At 41.5% G+C, this 23,116-nt stretch overlaps 2 protein-coding genes across 3 annotated transcripts; both read left to right on the top strand.

Moving 5' to 3' along the window:
• The first annotated feature begins 1,276 nt into the window (after positions 1-1,276).
• Positions 1,277-4,441, top strand: LOC113171682 (RE1-silencing transcription factor-like). The gene is made up of 5 exons (XM_026374247.1): positions 1,277-1,738; positions 2,116-2,158; positions 2,290-2,407; positions 2,506-2,722; positions 2,820-4,441. Exons 1-5 carry the CDS (start codon positions 1,427-1,429, stop codon positions 4,212-4,214), a joined length of 2,085 nt encoding a protein of 694 aa, XP_026230032.1. The 5' UTR covers positions 1,277-1,426; the 3' UTR covers positions 4,215-4,441.
• A 1,811-nt stretch (positions 4,442-6,252) lies between these two features.
• LOC113172403 (putative zinc finger protein 66) lies at positions 6,253-17,480 on the top strand. Of its 2 annotated transcripts, none has more exons than XM_026375359.1 (5): positions 6,253-6,649; positions 7,066-7,165; positions 7,255-7,321; positions 7,403-7,661; positions 7,808-17,480. In XM_026375359.1, the coding sequence occupies exons 1-5, from the start codon at positions 6,362-6,364 to the stop codon at positions 9,116-9,118; spliced, it is 2,025 nt and encodes a 674-aa protein (XP_026231144.1). In that variant the 5' UTR covers positions 6,253-6,361; the 3' UTR covers positions 9,119-17,480. The 2 variants fall into 2 exon arrangements, with proteins under 2 accessions (XP_026231144.1, XP_026231145.1); XM_026375360.2 differs by having other exon boundaries at positions 6,557-6,773.
• Positions 17,481-23,116: the final 5,636 nt, after the last annotated feature.

Raw genomic sequence — 23,116 nt, 5'->3', positions numbered from 1 at the left:
GAATCACATTCCCGTTGGTTCAGAGGCCATGTGAGATAACCCACACATATTTCACACACATGTCCCTGCTGTGGTTTTAGGTGGGAACTCTGTATTAGAAGATGTGATGCAGGCTTTCATGTCGTCAGGATACCTACTTAACTTGGCAGCTGAAACAAGAAGCTAGTACTCCAGTGCTTATTCAACTTTTGGCACATTTACCTGTGAATTGATAAGGAGTAAAATATTATTTCCCTCAGTGTCAAAATAATTGTATTGTATGATTCATCCACTCCTTAAAAATAGTCCTGTGCATCTTAAGGTTAATGATAAATTATTCATTCATTTTGCATTGAAATAAATAAATAACTATATATTTTAACTGAATAGAATAATGGGCATTTAATGGTTAAATTACAGAAGTGTATGACCCATGAGGATTAATTACACTCACACTTCCCCCAAGATATAAAACATGAGGCCTGTACTGTACAGCATGTGCTCCACCTCCTGGAAAATATGTTCTTTGACTGAGGGGCTGGGATCTCTCAAATAAAATTCAAAGCAACATACACACACACACACACACACACACATAGAGCTGAGACCTCTCAGCAACTAGCATACCCATGTTTTGGGGGTAACTGGGAAACCTGAAAAAAACATATGTAATCATTATCCAGCATTTTTTGTTTTATTATACTGTCTCTAGCAAATTAAGTCCTGTTGTCAGTGTGTTTAAAAATAAATTAAAGTGGGTAAAGCTTTTTTCCATGTTAATGTTAAAAATACAAAAAAGTTAAATGTTTTGTTTACAGATGAGATTCTGAACACACAAAACCTCTGAAGCTGGACAGCGCCTCTTGCTGGAAACTGCACATCTGTACACATCTACATCAGTACAGCATCACTGTTCCCATTTGTTGTTACTCATATTTTCCTTCTTTATGGTCTAAATATAATTAAATGGACCCCTGACTGTTGTCAACAATTAAAGAACATTTTGAAATAGTTTTGTGCCACAAACGTTACACAGGAAAAAAAAAATCCAACTTAATTATTGAATGAATAAATGTTCAACTCCCAAATGTATTTGTTTGATCAATAAATATGGAAACATTGTAGAAATAACAAACAGCGAAAACCGCACATTAATGTCATTTTTATTTGTTTGTTTGTTTCCTGTGTCCATAACATCCTCTCCTCTCTTCACAAATAAACAGTACCCACCCCCCGTCGGGACACGCCTGCTGTGAAACCATTCGAACCGGTCCACATAACCCCGCCCACGCCGCCACCACGGCCACCGTAGCAACAACAGCTAGCTACATTAGCTTAACGCTGTGATTTATATTGAAGCACATCTAAACCCGAACCTGTTGCGATTTCATAAACATGTGAAACGAGTCGGACTTCAGGAGCTGCAGGGTCTGATCTGAAGTCCGGGATGTGCTCGGTCGTCGGATGCGGTTCGTGGCGTCGCAGTGCGCAGCGGTTCAAGTTACCAGAGGATCCGGAGAAGAGGCTGGAGTGGGTCCAGTTTCTGGCGACAGTCAATAAGCAGCGCTTCAAAGAGTCGTCCTGGACCGACATCACCATCTGCAGGGAACACTTTAAAGACGACTGTTTTGAGAAGCCGACCCCGACTCATGCAGGCTCGACCGAAGAGGTCCAGCTTAAAGCCAGTGCCGTCCCGTCACTGTGCGTCCAGGCAGACCCCAAGGACCCAGATCCACATCTGGACACACTGACATGTGTGGTGAGTCTGACCGCGGACACATGGAGAGGGAGAGGAGTCAAATACACTTTTACTGACAACACTAAAAACTAAAAACCACTTGAATACAACAAGTTATTAAGCAGAACCTCAACAGTCACACTACTCAGTGAGACCAGGGTTCAGATCCAGATGTTGTCATAAAGACACTGATCACTGCTGCTATGACTCAGTGTAAGTACTCACTTGTTGCCACAGATGTTGTTTGTTCAGGTGAGTTATTACTGACTCATCCTATAGTACTACACAGTAGTTCCCTAACAATACTGTGTTAACCTGCAGTACATATGAACTGCACATCATATTAAATAAAACTGTAAAATCAGCTAAGCACGTCGTCCTTCTCTAACTTTATACAGGAGCCTGTGGAAATAACTTCTCAGCATGATCATCTTAAAACAGGTAATCCACCTTCCTACTCTGAAAAGTTGAGGCTGACTTCAATAGTTACAACAAATGATGTAAAACATCATTAATAAAAGTTAAATAAAGTTAGTCGTTTAATTTTATGTTTGTTTATATTGAACTCGCAGGTATCCAGGGAGGCCTGGTCCCAAAAGGAGTCTCATGTTCGGCTGATACGGATGGGTTTATATCAGCTTATGCCCAGATGAAACCAAAAAATGTGAATATTGATTTGATCAAAGAAAAGTATGTTTTCTTCAGTCTTCTGCTCAATAGTTTCGCTTATTTTGTGTATTTCTTACAGCAGGTTAGTGTTTTAATATTTAATTTCAATTGATTTTCAGAGCCACGCTTCTAAAGATGAAGGGGAAATATATTGTCAATGAAAAACGCCTCCTGCAGTTGTTTGGCAGCCAGTGTCCATCATGTGGATGTAGACTTCAGATGGAGAAGGCCACCTACGGAGTGCTTCTCGTATTGAACCAGCAGTGCCTTCAGTGTGACTACAGAAACCAGTGGAAAAGTCAAGCCAATGCCCGGGTCCCAACAGTGGCCACAGCAGTAAGTTCAGAGGTGGGATCGTACATTTCTATCTTTGCATTTCTTGTTTTTTGACGTTTGTGTTTCATTTCAACTCCACCTGCTCATTGTATCACAGGCAGCACCGACAGATGAGACCCAGAGCAGCGTTACAGGTGTTCCTGAGATTGTCACTGTTATTGTTGACGACAGCGACCCCATGGATGAAACGGAGGAAACGAGTGATGAGGGCGATGTGGAGTCAGACGAGGAGTGGAAGCCAGTGAAGGATGTGTTCTCAGCTAGACTGCATCAAAAGGAACCTGAGGAGGAAACAGAGGACGAAGGAGAAGAAGAAGAAGAATATGAAAATTATCCTTCGCATACGCCCAGATACACCAAGTACAGTCAGCTCTGCACGGAGTGTGGGGTATTTTACGGTAGACGGTGGCCTCACACGTGTGAGCACAAGATTAAACCCTATTCTTGCAACATTTGTGGGAAGAGATGTGTTAGTGAGATTGCTCTAAACACTCACAGCAGAATTCACAATGAAAACTATGAGCATCGGTGCAAATACTGCCATGTTACATTCAAAACAAAGGTGGACAAGATGACTCACGAGCAGATCCATGCAATTGAAGGGAAGCCCTATAAATGCCCCGACTGTTCTGAGACATTTGCTACAAACAAAGAGCGCAAAATCCACCTGGAAGATCACACAGGCCCCAAGCAGTTAAAATGTCACGTCTGTGGGATTGAATTCCTGTGGCCCCTCTCTCTCCAAAGGCACTTAGCTGTGCACACGGGCGAGAAGCCGTTTAAGTGTTCGGTGTGCCAGCGTGGCTTCAAACAGGCCGGCCACCTGAAGTCTCACATGCGTCTCCACACAGGGGAGAGGCCGTATAAGTGTCAGCACTGTGACAAACGCTTCAATCACAACGTGAGCTTGAAGAGTCATGTCCAGCGTTACCACTCGTCAACTTCTGGATGTGAACAGAAGAAAGAAAAGATGAACGAAGGGGCAAATGACAGTGGCGACGCTCAGGAGGACGGCAACAAGAGAGGTGCAGACTCAGAGCTGGACAACGTGGACGAAGAACAGGATACAGACGAGGAGGAGAGAATGTATAGCACTAAAAAGAAACGGAGAAGCACAGGTAGACCAATAGGGAGGCCTAAGAGCTTTGCATCAGGCAACTTAGTCCTGGCAATTCAAGTGGAAGGCCCAGGCTCAGACACTAAAACTCAAAAACTGCAAATGCAGGAGTTAAAGAGAACACGAGGCAGTAATGAAGAAAGCGAGGATGAGCCAAGTGACAGCAACACAACCTTCGATTCAGCACAGGAGGAAGAGGAGACGAGCAAGACGGTGAAAAAGAACACAGCGAGGACAAGGGGAGGACCGAAAAACGTGGACAGTGACTCTGATTTTGATCCAGAAGACTCAAAGAAGAAGAAGCACAGCAACCAGAACAGTGGTAAAATCAGGGGGAAGCGCAGAGGAAGGCCGAGGAAAAATCTTATGGTGTGAACAACTGAAGCTAAAGAATATGTTCGTGAAGTGAAGGAACCACATAACAGTGATGTTCATACTAAACTGGACTGAATTACTAGAAAACAGCTTCAGATGAAATAAAACGCCAGTCATTGCCTGTTATTGTTGATGTTAATTCAGTATAATACATTGAATTTTGCTCTCTGACGTGTGTATGATGGGATCAGATGAGGTAAAGCTACATTAAACCAGGCTGATGTTAAGTGCCTGTGTTCCTTTTTGTTCTCTGATAAAAACAGACCTCTACAGTACAAAACTATATTAGTGATGTATAAAATTTGGTTGAGGTGTTTACAGCATTGTATGTGTAGGTTATTATTTTGTTTTTGATTTTTTAATGTGCTGTTGAGAACCTGAATGTGGAAGTCTAGTACAGATTTGTTCCACATATAAACTTATACATAACAGTAGAAATCTCGCACATTTAGGCCTTGTTAGGTTTATTTAATGTACAGATTCAAGGAGAGAAGGAGGAAACTTCATCATCCGAAAAGCACTTTTTAGTTTGTAGCTATAAAAGCAAATGTTTGGAGCTGCACATGATACAAAAGGAAGAAATATTAATTGTGAACTCACATTTTCACTACAGTAAATAAGCTTTCGAGGGAGAAAACATATCAAATAACAGTTTCTAGTAAGTGATGAAGTAATAAGGGCCACACATCTGTGTAACTGGATGTGAAGTAAAAACAGAACAGCTAGTGGAGCTGGTTTTAACTACTTTATGCATTTGCAGTTAATTTATGATAATACTTCATAACTTATTGAGAATATTTTGTATGAAAAATCTGCAAAAACGTGTGTTAAGTAAATGCAGCGGAGTAAAAGGTATCAGAAAACCTAACCTAACCCTAGTGACTTACTGTTTCTCATCTTTAATTCTCGCAAATTGCGCCGACGGGATACGCCTGGTGTCAAACCGCGCGAACCCCGCCACAAACCCCGCCCGCTCCGTTTCAGAAAAAGTGTCTTTTCTGTTTCTGAGTTTAAACTTTTTCACACAATTCACACATCCCCACTTTATTCTCACTCTGCGTCCATCACATTTTGTTGACACAGTTGCTTTGAAGTGTTGGTAAATAAATCTGAGCCTCACTAGTTAACTGAACTCAGATCAATCTTTCTGCTAAACACAGGCAAATAGTTAATAGTTTAATATTTAATTATCAATTCGTGTAATAAAATCCATAAACACGAGTCAGCATAACAGATGTTTTTCCATGTAACTATTAACTATTACTAAACTTGTGAATTTTAAACTTTAATTTGCAGCTGTCCCAGAAGGTCCAGTGTCAAGCACTGCATCTGAGACTTTAATCACATTTGGTTATGCTCAGACCGTCCAATTAGTGCAATTATAAGAATAGTTTTTAATAGTATTTAAATAATTTTGAGCGAAGTGTGTAGTTTTTTAACAATCTGGTAACTAGAATAGCATTTTGATTAGAATAAAATGGTTATTTAGATACATACATGATTTAGCTTCACTACCTAACTAGAAAATACAATTGATATGTGTTTGTTGCTGAAAAAACAATATTTAATGCCAGATAATTGCAAACATATGACATAATCACATTTGATTAATATAATAATACACCTTATCTCTAATATAATAAGACATCTTTCATACAGAGTAATGCAGTAAAGTGCCTTCTAGATGGTGAAGTTAATAACAAGACATCAAGTAAGAGCAAGATAAAAAATTCAGATCAATACAATAAAAATAAAATTAATTAAATTAAAATGAAATATTAACACAACAATCACTATATTGTCTAAAGCAGCATTAGAGATGCAGGACAATTAATGGAGGCATGAGTTAATTCATTAAGATATATAATCTGTCCTTAGTCTTTGTTTACATTAATAATACGCTGGATGCTCCTGATTCAGGGTATATGAAGTCTCCACAGTACTCGGTCCTTGTCGGGCTACGTCGGATGTCAAACCCAGCGCACCCGGCTGTCAGACCCCGCCCACCCCGTTACCACCACAACCACTAGCCGTCATGGCTAGCTGCTAGCTCGACACTGTTTTGATTTTGAGACTCGGCTCATCCTTTAAAACCTCACCGCCCTCAGACCACTTCAGGAGCTGCAGGGTCTGATCTGAAGTCCGGGATGTGCTCGGTCGTCGGATGCGGTTCGTGGCGTCGCGGGTCGCCGCGGTTCAAGTTACCAGAGGATCCGGAGAAGAGGCTGGAGTGGGTCCAGTTCATCTTAGACGTCAACGGGCAACGACTTAAAGAGTCGTCCTGGACCGACATCAGCATCTGTCGGGAACACTTTACTGAAGACTGCTTTGAAAAGCTGAGTCCGACCGGCGCCGTGCAGCTGAAACCCGGTGCTGTCCCGTCACAGGGCGTCAAGTCCGAACCCGAAGAACCAGCGGAGAGTCCGGGACGTGAGGTGGGTCTGCATGGGTCCTGGTCCCAGCAGCGCGGCAGAGGCTCATCTAAGACACTTTACACAGACTAAAGCAAAGTGTTCATTTATAATGTCAGCTGCAGTTTTACAACAGCTGGGAATGTTAGTAAGTAAACACACAACCAGCTGATCAGTAAGAAACACAAGAGCATAAACATAAACACTGTTTTAATGTGTTGCATTTCTAGATCATTTCATTTAACCCATGAGATGCACACATTTAGGAGCCATGCATTAATATCTGGATAACAACCGGCTACGTTACATTATGTACACTAACATTAACAATCTGTCCGCAGTCATCACAATGGGCTCCTTGCTGCAGCTGTCATTGTTAATTGATTTGTGAATTAGTTGCCTGCAAGGAAATGAATCCTGTCTTTACTGTTAATGTGTAGGAGGCTGTGGAAACCACAGATGTCGCTTGTCAGTGTGATGACCAGGAGACGTGTAACAGTCCAACTTCCTACTGTGAAAAATCAAAGCGTGCTTTCACAGGTCAGACATTGTTATGATGTTATACATTGAAATGTGTCTGTACAGCTGCTTTACTTTTACATACTGAACTTTAATTTGTTGTATTTCAGGTGCTGCTACCTCTGGATATGACTACATGCAGCATCATGTCACGAATACAGATTTAAACAAGGACATGTAAGTTGTCCTGTGGCTACTTTCTTGCTATCTTTCCATCTTCCTCTCGTTGACCTTGTGTGTTTTGATTTTCTTTTTTAGAGTTGCACTTTATCAGTCGAAAGGAAAGTTTGTTGTGAATGAAAACTGCCTGCTCCAGTTGTTTCCCCGCAAGTGTCCGTCTTGTGGCTGTAAACTTCAGATGGAGAAGCTCACGTGCGGTGTGTTGATCGTCTTGCAACAGCAGTGCCTTCAGTGTGAGTACAGAAACCAGTGGAAAAGCCAAGTCAGCGCCAGTGTCCCAGCAACTGCAGGTCACCACCTACCGGCAGGCACAGACGTAACTGCAGAGGCCCAAAAGGTAGGACCTCCATAGTGTAGTGAAGTATTTCACGTCTAGTCACAGTATGTCAACAGCCTGCAACTGTCATTTTGTTATGCTGAATAGATTTGAAGAGTTTTCCCCTCACCTGGTCGGCTTTCTTGTCTTGTCTGTATTGTTCACAGCCAGCACGAACAGATGACAGCCGCAGCAGCAACACTGTCTGTGAGATCGTTACGTTTAGTGACGAAGAAAGTGATGCTACCCATGACGAGGAGGATGGTGACGAAGGTGATGAAGGTGAGCTGACTTCAGATGGTGAGTGGAATCCAGCTGGAGATGTTTTGCTGGCTGAGGAGCTCACGGAGAATTCGGAGGAAGAAAGCGAAGAAGATGATTTCAATTCCCCGACCGGCCTCAAAATTAACGAGCTCTGCACCGAGTGTGGGAGTTTTTTCAGTATCCAGAAACGTCACATATGTGAACACAAAATTAAGCCCCACTGCTGCAACATATGTGGGAAAAGATGCGTCACTGAGATATCACTGAAAAATCATAGTTTAATCCATGAAGAAACCTATGAACATCCTTGCAAATACTGTCATGTGACGTTTAAAACCAGGCTGGACAAACTTAAACACGAGCAGATCCATCAGGATCAGAAAGATCCTTACAAGTGTCCTGACTGCCCAAAGACATTTGCCACCAATCAGGAACGCAGAGTGCACTTAGCAAATCACAGAACGCCAAGGGAGTTCAAATGTGGCGTTTGTGAGATGGAGTTTAAGGATGTACATCATCTTCGGAGACACTCTGTCGTGCACACAGGACTCAAACCGTACAAGTGCTCAGTGTGTCAGCGTGGCTTCAACCAGGGGAGCCATCTTAAATCTCACATGCGTCTGCACACGGGGGAGAGGCCGTATAAGTGTCAGCAATGTGATAAATGTTTTAATCACAACGTGAGCTTGAAGAGTCATGTCGAGCGTTGCCACTCCTCGAGCTCTGGGCGCAAGCGGAAGGTCAATGAAAGGGCAAGTGACGCTGGTGATGCAGATGACAAGGGGGATAAGAAAGGTGCAGACTCAGAGTGTGAACATGTAGAAGAACCAGAAGATACAGAAGAGGAGGTGCAGAAGGAGAGAAAACATTTACCAAAAAAAAGAAGGAGATGCACAGGTAGACCGAGAGGAAGGCCAAAGAGAAACCCAGTAAGCAAATCAGTTCTGCCAGACTGGCGTTCAAACACTAAGACTGTAAAATCATCCAGTGATGAGGAAAGCGAAGATGAACAATCGGACAGAAACGTGTCATATGACTCAGCCGAAGAGGCGGAGGATGAAGAGAAGGAGTCAGCAAAGAAGACGGCAGGGAGACCGAGAAGAAGACCAAAAAATGGCTCGGAAGAAACGGAGAGAAAGAGTTACAGCAGGCACAGCGGTGGTAGGCGTTTAGGCAAAAGTAGAGGGAGACCAAAGAAGAGTGGAGCTGTGTGAAGCAATGACTGAGAAACTGTGAAAGACAAGAGACATATAGAGTCGATATCTACAGTATGAGCATTAATATTAAGGGACTTTTGAAACTGATGTATTGAAACCATCAACATAAGGTTATTTAATATTTGTAAAATACATCTCCTTTTTTAATGTACAGTACTGTCATAATGTCAGTTTCAGGCTAAAAATAACTTTTAGAGGAAGTTAGTTCACATGTGTATGTTAGAAAACTCAACTAGAGAAACTAGTTGTAGATACATCACAGTGAGATGAACCAAGTTATTATTCTGTTATTGTTTGGAAATAATACACGTATGCGGAGGAGCTGCTTTGAAACTCTGTCATGGATCACATTCTGGCATTTGAAACTTTATATTGTGTCGACGAACATCAGCTTCTTAATGCAGCAACTGAAAGTCATGTCAGTGACGGCTCACAGTTTGTCTCCTGGATAGAAGATTATATCAAAATGTGAAATATGTGCAATTTGTAGATAATTGTTTTAAACCATCCAAACTTGTTACAGCGTATGATGGTCGTGGCTAACCCCAGAAGACGCGTTTGTGGTTCTGTATCCTGCCAAAGGAGTAACAACGGTTAATCAGCTGACGTTTGTGTGCAGCTCTTGGATTAAATGGAAGGGGGCTGTATCTGGTTTCAGAGTTCCCACTTTGATCAAAGCCCCTGAATGAATCTCCTCTGCTCACGTGTTGATCCTCTCCCTCTCTGTGCCAGCGCTTAAGCTTGCTTCAAGGGCCATCAAGTTTTTCTGAGTGTTGCAGAAAACTTTTCCAGCTTTTCTCTCTGGGAAACCGTCAGCCCGTTGCTGGGGAATGCCTGAGGCTGCTAAGTGGATTAGACATGCTGGTAGTTGGCGGATCTAAACATGGCCTAACTATGTTTGGAGCACTGAAATAAAAGAAATTAGACTTTTAATGAGGATGCACTGCTATGTGTGTGTGTGAGAGAGAGAGAGCCGGCTGTGTTTGGAGTTCATGTAAGGATATTTGTAAATCTACCATCAGGTCTAGGTGGTAAAAGGACAAAGCAAGATTCAAATGTAGACTTCAACTTATCCTGAAAGCAAAACATTTCAAAATGTAAGCAGTCAAACACAGTTTATGTAGCAATTAGTTGAATACTTTGCACATTGACTTGTCAGTTATTTTATAACAATGATGAGCTGAAATGAAGCACAGATGGCTACCTAATCTAAAGTAAATTACACATTTAAATTAGTAAGATGGGATAAGGGAACATTAAAGTATCTGCTGCAGGTAGAAAATGGTTGTAGAATTTAGTGATGAATATTGAAGAGACCTGATTTTTGCTTTTTTGTTTCTGTTTTTTTACCCTTTACCTTCAGTCTTTAAGCTGCTCCTCAGATGTAAGCATTTCCTCCTCTTCTTTATTTTGACATTAATCTTGAAGTAATGCTTTAGTGCCCAGACTTTCATTGAAGTGAGACTAGTTCCCTCTTCGTCACAGACAGACACTAGATGGCTCCATTGTACCACAGACACTGCCTCAGTTTCTAAACCACGAGGTGGGAGCCCAGTCATCCAACACTGGATATTTTTGCTGCTATACCTGAGCTCGCCTTTCTTTTATTTCTCTCCTCTGCTCCTCTCTCTTTGTCTTCTCTTATAACCACAGGGTTCTCCTGGGTGGATACAGGTTTTTAGGGCGTTATCTCCTCCGCTGCACTATCTTGACCTCCTGGTCTTGCAGACATCCTAAGGGGGATGATGCTTTTGTAGTTAAATCATTAGACTTGATCCATCATGACTGGATGAATGCTTTGAGAAAACTTTGAGATGAAGATGTGAGCATAATTTTTGGCATTAGAAATTCAGTCTCCAGGATTCATGAGCAGCGTAGCTCCCCTGTGTTTTTGTTCAGTCTTCTGCAGCACAAGTCAAATAGACCTGAACATTAGGAAAAAGGGAAATGTGGTAAAATAACATGAGCTAAGATCAGGAAATAAGGAATATTTGACAAGCAATCAGAGCGGCTATATACTTCTTTTAGTTTTATGATTTCTGCATTTGCGTAAGAAATCAGATTTGAAACTGGGTTTCCCACACAGGACTCAAATGCAAATGTCAGAGCCTGAACAGAACGGGACTCCACCTGGGCCAGATGACATTTTCTCACTTAACATATCCCAGACAGCATTACTAGGTTGTTATTGAAATGCACTTGGCCTTTGGACTGTTCTGTCTTCTGTTTAATATTCAGTGTGTACTTTGCTTCAGGGGTCAGTTACTTTAGTTATAAACAAACTCACAAACCTCAGTTAAAACTGACATCCAATATTTTCTCTGTTCAAATTGAACATTTCTTAAAGCTAAAAACGATCACACTTAAATATGCTCTATCATTTTCTTGTTGGTGAAATTGTTTGATAACAGCTGGAGTCAAGGCTCTTGTACAAACTCCACCTATAGGTGTTGTGTAAAAATGACTATCTACCATTTTGCTCAGGGTTATGTGTTAACTGGTAGACAGATTTAGTTTCCTTTGGACAGAGAAGACTACTGGGGAATACATTTGCAAAAACCTGTGAGCAGATAGTGAGCGCAACATTGTTTTTCATATTCAGGGTTCCTTTTATTGGATAACCCTTCGTAAAAATGAATAGTTTGACTTTCTTGTTGAGATAAGAAGGCTGATATTTGTCTTTTCTTTATGTAGTTGGAGCCAGCACCATAAATGGAGATATTTGGAGGCAGAGTTTTGTTGCTGATGGAAAGAGCCGGGCAGTTCACTGGCTGCTGGCTGTGTGTCCATATTTATTGTGCAGACAAAGAGTCGTAAAAAAGTGAATAAGTGCATTACCTGAAATGTCAAACTATTGTTTTAATGGAAAGATTATCATTATGATCAGGATTATTATTCAAAATGTGAAAAATGGGGCTCCACCTCTATTATTAGATTAGAAATTCCTCTAGCAAAGATATTGCTTTGTGTATCTCCTCTGTAAAGATTCACTGCAGTAGTTATCGTTAACAGATTTAAAGTGGCCGCCCCCTTCCGCTGTGTTTACAGGGAAGACAGTTATGCAGTAATATCAGTCACACGGCATTTGTATTCTGTTATTTATCATAACCCCACTCGTCCTCCTTCCGCTCCCTGTCTGTGCAGAATTACCCCCATCAACAGCGCAATCACTCGTCTCCTGCTATGCAGCCAGGTCGGCTGGCAAGTATTAGTTTGCTCCCTCTGTCACGGCGCAGCACCGTCAGTCCAAAACAGCAGGGGCTGAGTAGTATGTCAAGCATGTCAGTGAGTCTTCTTCTTGAGAGGGAGACGCTTTAGATCTTAGTCAGAGATGAGCATCAGTGTGATGGAAGAGGGGCTAGAAATGTTGTCAGTTTCGGATTTAAATCCACATGATGCCAGCATGTAAAAGCTTTTAGAACATGTTTGTGTATTGTTTACAGCATCCATACAGACACATATATGTAAATGCATCCATTCAGATTAACCTGTAAACATTTTTTATTTTGCTGTAATTGCAGCCTCTCAAAGAAATATGCATTTACTATCTCTCCAAAAACACCAACTGAACACTAACAGCATGTCTAGAAGTATAGATAGCCAGCAGCAGCCAGCAGTATATGTTGCTGCCTAGTGCTAATTTCATGCCTTATCTAATCTGTTCATGTCACTGAAATGTTTAAGACTTAAGAGTTTAGGAGAGATTTAATTAAACTGATTCTGTTTAAAGTTTTATGCTTCATAACAAGACAGCAGGCTGCATATTTGACGTTCACATGGATGGCTGCATAGTCGATGTTTTTTCCCTTTAAGTTTCCGGTGTAGAACTAATGATACCTGACAGATAATATCAACATACAGAAGCTGCAGCATATTGCATTCACTCAGCGTCCCCCTGCCTGTTGCTCTCCTCAGCAGGGATGAAACCCTCAGACACCAGCAGATAAAAAATGCACTGATAGAGAAAATATGCTGCGTTGGAGATACCGAAAGAGTCATTTTATGGAATTCATAATATGAGAACATTTAACACTCAGTGGCATGCATGCTAATGTACTAGAAGTGTAAGTGAAATAGAGAAATACAGCACTGAGTAACGTGAGGTAGAAATTGTGTATATACTCGTGTAAATGATGATTCGTAAATGGCTGAGATACAGTATGTGTCATAAAAGTTACATTATTTTCTCTAAAATGTGACAAATGGGGATCGAAACAACAGAAAGTTAAATCGTATAAATGTCTTTGATTATTCCCCTGACCCTCCCTCACACTTGGGCTGAAAAAGAGAGAGTTCCTGTTGTTTAGCTCTGACATCTGCTTCCTGTTCCCTTCCCGTCACCGAGTTACAGTCATTTGAATCAAAAACGTGAATCAACCACTTAAATGTTAATCACGCCGTTACTCACACACACATGTAGAGCAGAAGTCTGTGGAAAATCGGAGGTGACAGAAACCCCCAAGTGGCTGTGACTCTGCCAGCCTGCGACAGCAACACTTATCTGTACAAGGCTACTGTGTTTGTGTAAATCGACACAGGCGTGTTACATTTCTGTTCGCTGCCGCGCAGCAGATTAATATATCCCTCCAGGATTCGTATATATATGCAGACGCTGTCACTTGTCTTTTTGTTACTTTGTTTTGAAATATTAATAAACTGGAGACAATTCAGATACCGGTACACACATCACACTGCAAATATCATGCACACCATATGTCACACAGATGAAACGGAGTGTATTGTGTAATTGTGTTTTTTGTTTTGCTATCAGCGTGGCTCTAGGGATGGCAACGTCAGTTTGTCAGTAGACTCATCTTCTTTTGTGTATCCTCAGTGGAGGGACATTTGCAAGAGTGTCTGGGTCTAAACGGAAACATCTCAACATCGACTGGACTTATGGGGCAGACGTTCGTGAAAGAATGAGGGAAATGTCTGGACAACTTCTGGATGCATGAGAGAAAATGACTCTCCATGCCAGCAGGTGGTGGTGGTACAAATATCTTTAAAAAGTGGTCTTTTTAATGATGTTAAGGATAAAAAGGGGAAGTGGTGTCCCCTGCTGAAACCATGAACAAGCTTGCTTGTTATTAAATGGAAACAACCAGAGGCCTGGCCACGGTCAACTGGTTACTAGAGCGTCAGACTCCATCCAACAGCCCTACACTGACGGAATGATGTGTCACAGGCTTTATTCTGTAGAAGCTATAGTAAGATATTCAGTTACAGGAGCTTTTTCGGCTCGCTGCACTGCACTGAAGTGGCCGCTGTTCTTGCTTTCCTTGAACTCAGATGAAAACAACACAGCAATCTACTGGCCACAGAAGTGGTTTCATCTTTTTTTTTATAGCTCTGACAATAATCTATATTTCTGCCAACTCGCTGTCTAATATCTCCATTAATTCTCTTCTTTTATTCTAGCTTACAAATTGCATTTGAATGATGCTTTGATCCTCTTTTACAGCACTACAATGGTGTACACTTATTATTCTTCACTCCAGACCTGTTTCCTCCTTCACATAACTCACTCTCTTTGTGCATCGACACCTTCCCACCCTTCCTCTCTCATTGCATGATCGACCCTGACCTCTTTTGTTCTTATACCTGATTTGGTACGATCCCCTCGTCCCTCATCGTACAGTACATTTTCTCTCTCATTATGCTTGCACCTTTTTTATCTGCATATCAGCCCTCATCTCATGCTTTTCCAGCCACATAAGTAATAATTGGATTTGATTGAAAAAAATAAGCGTTTGTTGGCTTGAAGCCTCTGAAGCATCAAGGCTCAGTGTGAGTGAGTGAGTGAGTGAGTGAGTGAGTGTGTGTGTGTGTGTTTGTGTGTGTGTGTGTACCATCCATGCTGTAGATGAGTTAGCAATTCAGAAGTCATGAGAAGGATACACCATGGGAGTCATGAATATGTAAAAAATATCATTCTCTTTCACAGAAGAGGTTGTCAGGCTAAATACCACAGCTGACTACAGATAACGGTGAAGGAAGTGGCTCCTTGCAGACATTCGGAAACATCCATTGCATACTAACCTCCTCAATTATTATTATAAGTTCTACTGCTGCTACTGATATTACTATATTCTTAGTATACAGGTCAACAGAAGCAGAACATGAATGAATGTCGTTCATTGCTCTAAACAAATGTTCAGTGCAACTGCCAGATGTATTTGTTAGGGGACAGGTAAGAACAACAGTCCCTCCCAAGAACTATATTATGGGTGATGCTGAACATATACATGTGGTGAAAATACCATTAACACCAGCTATGTTGTTAAAATGGCCCATTTCCATTTCCTCCTAATGCTGCTTGTATATCACGTCCTGGAGGTTTGTAGAAGTCATGAGTGATATGAAGAGCTTGAATATTATTTACTCTCAAATGACACCTCTTCAAGGTCCATGGGTCGTTTCTCCGCAATGAGCCCCCAGTGAAGTCATGGTGATGACCTTACGGCAGACATACTGCTGCTTGACTGTGTGGAGAAGGAGAGAGAGGAATACGATACATCAGGCACATTATGGTGTCTGTAGCAGTGACTCTATCAGCTTACAGCGTCGTTATACCAAGGACAAAGTGGACATCTTCCTCAGTGGAGTCCATTCACAGATCATATAAAAGAATATATGGTGTGTGTAATAGTGTTTGATAAGCACTCGAAAATGATTATCATTGGCCCTGCCTGACCTTGTTGGCACAACACCAATTTCCAATGTATTGCACTGAGATGAACTTAGTGTAGAGCTGCATTTTAGTTTAAAAAGTACGAAAAAACTCTGAATGTTCAGTGAAAATGATTTATGATGCACTGGGGCTCAAGCGAAAACAAGTTCAGAGGGTATGAAATAGCCTGCATCGTCTACTGTACTCTACATACTGTATGAATTGAGTTGATATCACAAGCAGCACTGTTTCATTTTCCACTTCTCAATCTCCTTTACTGTTGCAGACAATGTTTTGCTTATGCTGCATAAACAGCAGAGAGCTCTCAGAGGCATAAAATACACATAAAGTCCCATCTGCACCCCTGTAAAAGTCAACATAAGGTTGGTTGATAAAACAATCTTTCGTCAGTTAGTAGGTAGTTAATGAACTTTAATTTAAGATAATATAACTATAATTGTAAAATGATCATTACAGGTCATCAAAGATTAAAGAAATATACTAAGTGGAAATATTGGCTTCTCATGCAACAGCCTGTGAACTGTCTTTTGAAATCTAAGTTCCAGCCTGTTCGTGATTCTGCGACCTGCACAATTGCCCAGCAACTTCTGTTGCCAGACTTGAAAACGAGAGAGCTCAGATGGATTTTAGGACAGATGCAGACTTGGCAGTTTTCTTGTGAAGAGGTTAGTGTTGAGCTTCAGCTTGATTTATCACAGCTACTAGCAGGGATCTGCATCAGCTGCAGCAAGAACAGGTCTCAGAAATAACTGTGAAATCAGTTATATCATTATGTAAACACTGCAGATTTATACATTAGCTGAGAAACTAAGCATTTGTTCGGTGTCAGTGCAACAATATTGTTCCTTTGTTTCCTTTGCAGTTTAATCTAATTAGTGATTGTAACATTACTGTGACAGTCTGTGATGCTACACGTGACTTTTTCAAGTGTTGCACACAAAGCATCTTAGGACAGTGTCATGTCGTAACGTTTTAGCACCTAAGTTTTCACTTAACTCAACATCTAATAGATGAAATAGCATAAAGTTTTGTGCAGACTTTCAGTGTTTCCAGATGACGTTTAGTGATCCCCTGACACCCAAACATTTGTTATTTTGAGTGAAATGTCTCGACTACTTCTGAATGGAGTGTAATGAAATTTTATACAGGCATTCATGTGCCCCTTAGGGTGTATTGTAATAGCTTTTGCAATTGCAGTTTTTGCTTTTCCCAAAAGTGCCTGAGATCAGGTCAAGATTTCAAGACCAGGTCAAAGTTTGTTTCAGTTTAACCAGTACTTGGGTTTATGACCAAATATCTAAAGAAACGTTCACACTTTATTTTACATAAACATTAGCTTTATTCAAGATGGCGATCATAGGAAACATTACATCAGTTTAACATCATGTCAGCATGTTGGTATTGTCACTGTAAGACTTTAGTTTTCAGCTTTGTTATCTCAAAGTTCCTTATTAGAGTCTCACAAAGCTGCTCGCACGACTTTTAAGCCTTGTTTACAGAGAGCAAGTTGCATATTGCTTCCACAGCCTCATTACTAAAGATTAAAATATCAAACTGTATAACGAATGCAAAGTTTAATATGCTGAAAATTTAATAAAGCAACAACTTTAATATATTGTTAAGTGATGCAACACATTTTGCAAAACCCTTTGAAATGGATTTTGAAGCACTCGGGCTGATCTTAATAAAGAGCAGTTTGTCATGCATGTGTGGATTTCTGCATGTCTATCACTTTGACAATATGCTAAACACTTCACATCTGTTTTCACGTCTGCCATTTATAAAAAAAACATCAACCCAGTAGCCTACATCAAAGCACATAGACAAAACTGAAATCTACAAGCTGTAACAGACGCAGTTACACTCCTGTCACAAGTAGATGCAGGCTGTCCCGTTTGGCATATGAGTTTTGCATCAGTTCCTCCAGCCTCAGCTATCATCCTTGCAACACCCTGACACACGAGTGTGAATCTGACTTCAGGCTGGAGAGGTGAGAGCAGAGGAAGAGAGGGGAGGAATGATGTTTGAGAATAACTTAGAGGGAGGAGGGGGAAGAAATGGAAGCAATGTTTGAAATTATAATTTAGGTCCCCCCACACATTGCTCCTTCTTGCCTGAAGCTCAGCTCAGTTTACTATTTGTTACTCTATCTCTCTCTCTCTCTCTGCCTCTTATTACAGGGCTCTTATGATAAATCCTGAAGGCAAATCCCTGTCTATTAAACCGGCCTCTAGAGTTCTTCATGAAACCCTGCGTGTGTGTTTAATTCATGCTCATGGGGCTGCCTGCGTGCACACACGGTGTTTAAACATGTCCATCTGTGTGTGTTTCTGAACTATTATCTGAGCCTAATGCCACAGTTTCCTTTCTCCACACGGTTCCTAGAGGCTTTTGATAAGTGGCATGTTTTTATTTTATTTTATTCAAATTTTGACTATGCATGTTGTTGGGGGCGGAGTGAATCATCTCTGACAAGTTAAAAACTGCTGCCAGGGTTTTTTTTAACTGGCAAAAAAAAAAAAAAAAAAAAATCTTAAGTGGATTAAGAGCTTATTATCGTAAGGGAGGAGAGAGCAGACAGACAAAATTAATACATTTTAAGATTGTGCTTGGACTCAGCTTTCCCATGAAGTCAGGTTGGAAAATAAAGTGTATTCTTGCTCTCACACTTTTAAAGCCCTGTCTTTGGCTGCTGTGCATCCTTCAGGAATATTTAAGACGTACACTCAGTGACTGCCCAGAGCTCAGTATTAACTCTATAGCATTTTGACTGTCAGTCAGAGTGAAACGCCGGCTTTTCTGTAGAGGCAGAAGGTGATAAAGTGTAAGAGAGGAAGGATAAAAGAGGGATGGAGGAAAATAAGAGTAAGCCTCATCTCTATTACATCCCATTATCTTCCCTTTAGCAAAATACCACCTAGGACACACATGCACACACATATTCACACACAAGTACAGATGGCATACTGCAGGTGTCATTGCTACTGGATGGGCAGCTGCACATTAAGCCTGATGGGTTCCTTTCTAAATTCAAGGGAGGTGCCAGGGACATTTAGGGCATACATACTCTCTGTATCGCCGTGACATGCACATGCAGACTTTGCTCTAGCAGCCCCATTACCTTAATGGTGATACAACCCTGAGGAGAACCAGAAGACAGAGACGAGCGGAGACGATGAGAACTAGTTCTTTGCACAGTTAAGAGAGAAGCAAGGTCAGTCCTTATCATGTTGTTTCTTGATCATTAGGTTTCATTACACTTTAGAGAGTGCAATGGAGCCTATCAGCGCTGCAGGTCATCCATGTAAGTGCCTGACAAGTACAAAAAGCTAACGTGACACTCAAAGTGAGCTTTATCTTCATATGGCCAGGGTGAGCGAGTGTGTGTACTCAGTCTGCTGCTGCCTATAGACTTCTACCGCTGCCTGCGAGTCTAATAAGAAGAAGACAGCGCATCAAGAGTCAGTCAGGTGAAATGAATTTGCTCCTAGTTGGTTTAACTCAATCGTTCTTAACCCCCTTTACTCAACTTTGTTTTTGATATTTCCACCACAGTGTGGTCACAATAAATCTTAGACACTACAAGAGCTAATATCATCCAGTGATTCTCATGAAAAATCAAAATCAAAAATAGTGTAGCATTATTTTTCTTGATGTTTTCCCATTGGGACTTTAACTGAGGAAACACAACCTCTTATGTAAATGCAGAATTAACATAACCAGCTTTATTTACACTCTTGAGTAGGCAATTGGCGACAGAAATAAATAACCCACTATGACTGTGTTGTGTACCCCATGGTATCTGCAGAACTACTGTGAAACAGCTTGTTACTGCATCTCTCATTATCTCTCATCTTTTGCTTTGGTGTGTACACAACCAAACCATAAATTAGAGAAGAGCAAAAAGTAAGAAACCGAACACCAGTGCATGTTATGTAGTTTCTCCATCCGTCATGTATTTGGTGAAGAACACAGCTACAGATATTACTGTACAACACATGAGCTCTCAACAGTGGAGAAGTTAGAGCGGACTATAAAAAACTAAAAGAAAAACATCAATCAAAACTCTTTGAGGTTGCGGGGACATTTGGAGCAGATTTCTCTTTCTGCGCGCTGTCGTTTGTTCTACAGGAAGTTACTGCTACTGTCCCGTCAGCCACATAACAGATCAATAGCTGTCTGGAATCTTTGTCTGTGTGCGTCTGAGCATGTGTGCATCACAGCGTGGGTGTAGGTGAGCGAGCGAGTGTGTGTGTGTGTGTGTGTGTGTGTGTTGAAGAGGAAGGCAGGAAATGTGTTTTGAGTTTGAACGACATGACTTTAACAGTCACACCACTCAGAGCTGTCCTCGCGGGTCGGGATGGGTGGGAAAAGAGGGGACGGATGCGGGGATAGATGGACGGATGAATGACAGGAGGGAGGAGGGGGATTTGCTTTCGTGATCAGAGCTTTGACATCTGTAAATTTAATTAAAGCAGTGTGTGCGAGGGAGCAAGAGTGAGGGTGTGTGTGTGTATTTTTTGCATCAGTGTGTGTTCCCCTTTTCTGGCTGCCTGCAGGCACAGCACTGCCTCTGTCGATGGTTTGTCCTTCATCAGCTGGCCCAAGGTTGACTAATTAGGACTGTGGCACATTCACTTTTCCTCTTTTCCTCTCTACTTCACATTTACACATTTGTCTTCATTTTATATCACTCATCTCTCCAAGACTTGTTCCTTTTTTACCCATTTGTGGCAGACATGCCTTTTTTTTTTCATTATATAGTAGGTAATGGCAGCACTCACTCTTGATTACAGCTTGTTACGATTGCAACTAGACCATTAGGGGGCACTCTGAATACTAATAATGAAGCCTGCTGGCCACAGTCAGGACCAGTTATTTTTCAGATTTTGAGTTTGAATTGTGCCCATAGCAGCCATTGGTACAGAACATTATTTTATGCCAGTGTGAGTCAGGCCAAGGTGAGTGAATATGCACTCACATTTTACACCTGGTTTAAGTGTATAAAGGGACCATAATAGCTAATGGTTTAAATAGCCTTCAGAAATCCTTTTTGGTCATCATGAAACATGTAAACATGCATTTAAAGCCTCCTGTCATACTAAGATAATTATCACTGAGTTACCAGAAGAATATCTGCCTCTAAGGTCGACATCCTGTATCTCTACTTCTGTTTCCTCTCTCTTCTCTGTTAAATTCGGCTCTACAGATATTTAGTTCACAGAAATCCAGTTTTACAGAATATTGTATCTCAGTGTTTTCTCTATTGTTAGTCCCACAACTTTATGGAGTACCTCTTTAAAGCATGGTTAGGGTTAAATAACTAAAACACTTATTTGGGATTAGGGATTTGATTTCAGCTACTTCTGCATTAAACATGTGCTGTTCATCCATCCACCACCCTGAGCTCCACATCTTGACATTCTACCTTGCAACATTTAAGGCCCACAGCGCTGGAGATAAACTGTGAAATGCAGACTATTCTCTAATTCCTCAGGCTCCTGGACTACCTGGATAATTGCAGGTCATCAGGGAAATGTGGTCTCTCCGATGTTTTCAGGTTTTCAGATCCCGCCCAGCCTAAGTTGATGTGGTTCCAGCATGAACAGCATCAGCATGTAGTTCCCAGGATGAATTGAATCATCTGAGCAGTGTGTCTCTAATTGCAGAAGAACGGCACTGACTCTGAGGTTCTCACAAATAGCCTCTTACACTGGCAAGAACAATCTCAAAAACGCCCATTTAAGTTGATTGTGATGTCATATATGATAAACAATGAATTAAATGACAACTGACAACAAACGAAACTTGCACTTCAGTAACAAGACATTGTGGGTCATCTTGTGGACCTCTTGGTGGCCTGGAGGCTCAATGGGTAGATCATTGGCCTTAGATATAGAAGGTGTGGGGTTCAAACTCTGTCATAGACACCAGGTATGTCCTTGAGCAAGATACTCCCACAAGGGGGATGGGTTAAATGCAGAGGACCCATTTCATTGTAACATGTACATATGATGAATAAAGGATTTCTTTCTCTTTGCTATTCACATGAGAAACATTGAGGAAAGCCCACAGCGCCAGAGCGTTGACTGCCGGATTGACATGGTGGACACCTACTGGCAGCCTGGGTGTGGAATTCACCAGTGGCCATTGTGTTATTTTTATTTAGCATCCTACCTGTCAGCAGTCCCCAGGGCAACTGAGGTGAGATATTCTGCATAACAACTTCCCTGCTGTTTGATGGCATGCTTGAACGTAACTTCAAACCCCCAAGTAACAAAGTCAAAGAGTGTGAAATTCTTGTTTGCAGCTGCAGACTTGGTGGTGAGAGTATCCCAGTTGCTGAAACTGTCTCCTGAGTGGACAACAGTGGAAACTTGTCAATGGAAAAGAATAAACGTGCTCAGTAGAATATCCCTATATAAATAAAAAATATGAGAGCTAAACACACAGAGCTCAGCGCTCTCATCAACCTCATCCCAGTAAAAATGGCAAATAGCTAGTGGAGCAGTTAGCAGAGAAAGAGCCAGACATAAACCGAGAGCTGGTCGAGGCCAAAGTGGAGCTAAAAGGAGAGGAAAAACCTGACCTGGATTCATCAGGTGGACAGATACATGATGGAGAATGAATTTTAATGCTCCTGTGGCCCTGAAAAGTCATACATTCATTATTAATGCTTTTAAATTCAAACACTGGGTCTGCAGAGTAGACGATCAATGACCACTTCCTCAGACTTAAAAAGCATTTAGCAAAAAATGTCTATAATCCTGTTGATCTATGATCCAGATGATGGATGGTTTCATGTACCCTTGCTTATCTCTCTTCAGAAATTTGTAGGAAAATATAATTTTCCTGCATGAGCAAAACGTTCTTACTCTATCTAGACTAATGCAAATTCTACTGTGTGTGTGTGTGTGTGTGTGTGTGTGTGTGTGTGTGTGAGGGAGGGAGACAGAGAGAGTCTGTGTGTCAGCTAGCTTATGTACCCTGGTCTGACACTAATGCAAATAGCCACCTCAAGGGCAACATACAGTAGGAGGGCGGGGACGTGTCATCACTGATAAAAAAAAAAAGTCTAGTGCACACACACACACACACACACACACACGCACACAACACACACACACACACACACACACACACACACACACACACACACACACACACATTACTGTCGATGCCACCCAGCAACCAAGTGTCCAAATTAATTACAGCCATCCCACGTGAGAACAGAGCGGCTGGTGCAGGCCTTGACTGCTGCTCCTCCCCTGCACTCAGCTCTTCCTCTCTACTTTTTTCTCTTC

Source organism: Anabas testudineus, chromosome 17 (genome assembly GCF_900324465.2).
Source record: "Anabas testudineus chromosome 17, fAnaTes1.2, whole genome shotgun sequence".
Classification (NCBI taxonomy): Eukaryota; Metazoa; Chordata; class Actinopteri; order Anabantiformes; family Anabantidae; genus Anabas; species Anabas testudineus.
The sequence above is the reverse complement of the archived record's forward strand: the minus strand, read 5'-3'. Positions and strand labels throughout refer to the sequence as shown.